The following is a 4,900-nucleotide window of genomic DNA, read 5'->3' on the forward strand; positions in this document are numbered from 1 at the left end:
GCCTTTACGTGCACATTTGTGTGTGTTTGCAGATATATGTTTGCTTTCAAATCCATGTTTTCCTGGAGTGAAGTGCACATCACATCGCGATGGATCATGGGAGTGTGGACGTTGCCCGTTGGGATTAAAAGGCAATGGCTCCCACTGTGAAGATGAGAATGAGGTAATAACCAAACATCAGTGCTCTTGGTCATTATACTTTTAACACTGACCTGGTTTGACATCATCTACAACATGTACAATGACACTTTAAGGGACAGTTCACCCCATATCATCAATACATATTCTCCTCTTACCTGTAAAAGTAAGTAAATTCATCAGTCTAGATTGTTTTCGTGAGAGTGTTTGAGATTTCGGCCGTAGAGATATTTTACTTCTCTCCAATATAATCGAACTAGATGGCACTCAGCTTGTGGTGCTCAAATTGCCAAAATAATACCTTTAAAAAACTCAAAAAATGTCTATTTCCAAAAAGAATGACCCAGTTACTCAAGATAATCCACATACTTTGTGGTGAGCAGTTTCACGTAGGAACTATTTTTTTTCTACCAAACTACTTCCGCCAACTGTGCCACCATGCAGAAGGAAACGTGCATCCACTGCTAGCTCACCGAACACCGCAGAGCTAGTTAATGTTACAGCTCAGCCCAAGAGGACGCCATTAATGTTTACATCTCACGTTATCACAAGCCTCTCATCCATGAGTAGATGCACGCTTTATTCTGCGCAGCGCTGCAGTTGGTAGATGTAGTTCAGTGAAAAGAAAATAGTTCTTCCATGAAACTGCTCACTACAAGGTCTTTGGATAATCTTGAGTAACCAGGTCATGATTTCTGGAAAGGGACATCGCTATTGAGTTTATCAAGTGTATTTTTTTGGCGCTTTTGAGCGCCACAAGCCGAGAATCATCTAGTTCCACCTACTCGGACAGTGACAGCGTCAAAAGAAACAAGTAGCCTGACCCTGTACACATGACCTGTCAAACCTTTGTATTTACCGTTTGTGTTTGATATGCCGGACATGGTTAATCCCTCTGTCTCTGCAGTGTGAAGTGGAGAGTGTTTGTGTCACAGAGTGTGTAAACACAGACCCTGGATTCTACTGTCTGCCCTGTCCTCCTCGCTATAAAGGCAACCAGCCGTTTGGCCTCGGACTGCAGGAAGCTCAGGAAACCAGGCAGGCAAGTATTTTCATCTTTCAATAAACCATTTCTTTTGTATGAATCACTTTTTGTATTCTCTAATTCTAATAATAATAATATAATATACAACATAAAGACATACATATATGTATGCATACTAACATATACATATATTTGCCGATGCATACACATGTACAAAATAACTCAATTAGAAGAAATAATAAATAATAATATTTAATTTTTTGATAATAAATAAGTACACTGTAAAAAAACAGGAAAAAACTGGCAGCTATGGTTGCCAGAATAATTCTGTAAAAAATACAGTGAAGAGGTAAACACTTTTACAGAACAACCCATAATTTTAAGAATTTAAAGCTATTGTAATTAAAATATTTTTAAACTGTAAAATTTACACTGTCTATTTGGAAGACAAAAATAAAATCAATGCAATTCCATCCCCAGTCACACTGTGTGTAAAAATAAAATGAATTAGATCAGTCTCAAATTTTTTCTAATCTCTTGTAAAATCTATTTGTCAACTACATATTTATCTGTAAAGCATAAAATATGAATTTGTGAAATTTAATATGCTTTCTTTCTGTAAAAAAAACCCCAAAACGTACAGTAATCTGTAAATTCTACAAAGAAATTTCATATTCTTACTTTAAACAGTTACTTTCTTACTATTTACAGTTGTATTTAGTTTAGTGTTTTACAAAATATTACTGTAAATTGAAAACTTTGCAGCACTTCGCTGTTAATTTTCCAAAAGTGAAATAGAACACTAAAATAATGTAAGTGAAAAGCTTTACTCTAAAAGTAAATTTTCAAACGCGATTTAAAAGTGTGAACAGTGAGTCAGCTGAAATGTAATTCTTGCCTTGGTTGCAGGTGTGTGAGCCATACAACCCTTGCAAAGACAACACACACACCTGCCACAAGTATGCTGAGTGTATCTACTTGGGCCTGGCGTCTGAGGTGTTGTTCAAGTGTGTGTGCGCTGTCGGCTTTGCGGGTGACGGCTTCCTGTGCGGTGAAGACTCTGATCTGGATGGATGGCCCAACAACAGATTACCCTGCAAGCAGAATGCAACCTATCACTGTCAACAGGTAAAATCATTTAAAAAATATGTAATGTGATTGGCTGGCAGTGTGATTGGATCTGATTTTGCTAAACTGAGCTGTGGTTGGTGGCAGGATAATTGCCCCATGCTCCCAAATTCCGGACAAGAGGACTTTGACAGGGACGGACGGGGAGACGCCTGTGATCCTGATGACGACAATGATGACATTATAGATGAGAGGGTGAGACATGGAGGATGCCGTTACTGAAAACTGAATAATCACAGTCACCTGTGTGTGTATGTGTGGACTGAAGTGTGTGTTTGGTATAGGACAACTGCCCGCTGGTGTACAACCCTCGGCAGTTTGACTCTGACAGAGATGGAGTCGGGGACCACTGTGACAACTGTCCGTTTGATAGCAACCCGCTGCAGACAGACACTGACGACAACGGAGAGGGGGACGCCTGCAGCATTGACATTGATGGAGACGGTAGGAGCACTAAAGCAGGCCTAGAAACATGCAGTTACTCATCAAATTATTGCAGTCATTAGAGAACTCCATAATTATGCAAAACTAGCTCAGCTATTATTTTCACTTTTAGTTTACATGGGGTCCCATGAGCAAAAATTTGCTTCATGTATACATCTGTCATAGAGATAAAACAGATTAAAATTAAAGAGCAACACCATCGCAATATCAATTTTTTTCCATTTATCCGGGGCCAGTCACGGGGGCAACAGGCGGAGTAGAACATTCCAGACGTCCCTCTCCCCAGCAATGCTTTCCAGCTCGTCCTGGTGGACCCAGGTGTTCCCAGGCCAGACGAGATATGTAATCCCTCCAGCGTGTTTTGGGTCTGCCACGGGGCCTCCTACCAGTAGGACGTGCCCGGAACACCTCCAACGGGAGGCTCCCAGGATATATCCTAATCATATATCCGTACCACCTCAACTGACCCCTTTCGACGCGAAGGAGCAGCGGCTCTACTCCGAGCTCCTCCGGGATGTCCGTGCTCCTCACTCTATCTCTAAGGCTGAGCCCAGCCACATTTCGGCCGCTTGTATCCGCGATCTCATAGTTTCGGTCACTACAGCCTTAGCTAAGTTTAAAAAAATTGATAAAATGTATTGGGAGCAGGCATGTTAATCTGAACCCAACCTTGGTGGCACAGTGGATCAGTGGTTAGTACTGTTGCCTCACAGCAAGAAGGTCCCAGTGTATGTTAGGTTAAATACTTCTGTCAGTGCTCCTGACCAAGGTGCTGGCAGAAGTTCGGGAGTCGGTCCCAGAGCAGCTTTTTCTTAGAGGAAGGGTTAAATGGGTTAAATGCAAAGGACAAAAGTTTGTTGCACAATGTACATGTGAAAATAAAGAATTACTTAAAAAAATAAATTACACCATGCCTAACTGCAACCTAACCTATGCCCTAAACCCAACCACTGAGGGGATTCAAGGTGCAATCTGGAACCCATCGTCCACAGCCAATAATTCAGCGGTTCAGGTGAAGCCAGCAGATATTTGGACCAAGACTTCCTCTTCGTGTACTGCTCATAGTTTGCAGTTTGCTTAGCAACTTGAGACTGATCTAATCTTAATAAACAGATACGTATCTGCATATGAACTCAGATAACTGAGTAAAAGAGAAAAGCTGAAAATTGTATTTTTGCCAGTGCGTTCCGCCTCTTTTGCTCTCAACAGGGACTGTTCATGTGCAGGCAACCAAAGCTTGCTCAAACGTGATTGGTCAACACTATTCAGGCTACAAACTGAAACCAGAACACTTGTGATACAATCTTGTACCGCTGTCTGCAGATGCTGTATACCTATGCAGATATCTGTTTGTAGGGGAACAAACTTCAATATGTTTCACTCACGCAAAATATTTCTCACAGGCTGAAAAATTTAAAAAAGTCTGGTGTAATGAGCACTACAGCCTGGGACCAGGATCAATTCAAAATGAATTTAGTGTTAAATATGGATCGAATTACATTTACCCAAACATGATTTATATTGGATGTGTTGTTTTGATGTGTAATAAAAAAGAAAAAGCCACTAGACATGCAATGCATCTGTTGTGTGTGTGTCTCTTTCTCTTAGAGATTCTGAATGACCATGACAACTGTCCCTCTGTCTACAACACGGACCAGAGAGACACGGACCTGGATGGTGTTGGAGACCAGTGTGACAACTGTCCCCTTCTACACAACCCAATGCAGGTTCTTGAAAAACACAAAAGCTTAAAAGCACACGTGTCTAGCTGCGTTTCCTCACAGAACATCTGGTATGGGGGTGCACATTTTTAAAAATGGATCCAACAAAGCCGTTCTAGCAATTTATTTGTGGCAATCAATCAGGTGGTTGGATGATTTTTTTCAATACATGAAAAGGAATTTTTGGAAGCATATGCAGGACGTGGGAGTGCTGGTGGAGGTAAAACTAAGCATAGAGTCTTCTGATTTAAGACTGTTTAACCCTTTGAAACCTGGATTGAACTTTTTTACACCTTTCACAAATGCTTAAACCTTTAACTTCTGAGAAAATTGCTTTGATTTGGGACGTCTTGTACAAAGGCTATGTCCTTGCCGCAGTGGCTTTTTTAAACAACAATCTTTAAAAAATGGCAACTTGGCAAGAAATTTCTGGCAAAGAAATTAAAACGGGCGGGGTAAAAATATCTATAAAACTATATTTTAA

General features: G+C 40.7%; 1 protein-coding gene across 1 annotated transcript; it reads left to right on the top strand.

Annotated features, from left to right (window-relative positions):
- Positions 1 to 37: 37 nt before the first annotated feature.
- Positions 38 to 4,422, top strand: LOC121963619 (thrombospondin-2-like; the record flags this gene model as incomplete). The annotated part of the gene is made up of 6 exons (XM_042513898.1): positions 38 to 163; positions 1,046 to 1,180; positions 2,033 to 2,251; positions 2,339 to 2,446; positions 2,536 to 2,695; positions 4,304 to 4,422. Coding segments are annotated over 6 exons (867 nt in total), but the record flags the coding sequence as incomplete, so codon positions are not given.
- Positions 4,423 to 4,900: the final 478 nt, after the last annotated feature.

This window comes from Plectropomus leopardus, unplaced genomic scaffold (genome assembly GCF_008729295.1).
Source record: "Plectropomus leopardus isolate mb unplaced genomic scaffold, YSFRI_Pleo_2.0 unplaced_scaffold11905, whole genome shotgun sequence".
In the NCBI taxonomy this organism is placed as follows: domain Eukaryota; kingdom Metazoa; phylum Chordata; class Actinopteri; order Perciformes; family Serranidae; genus Plectropomus; species Plectropomus leopardus.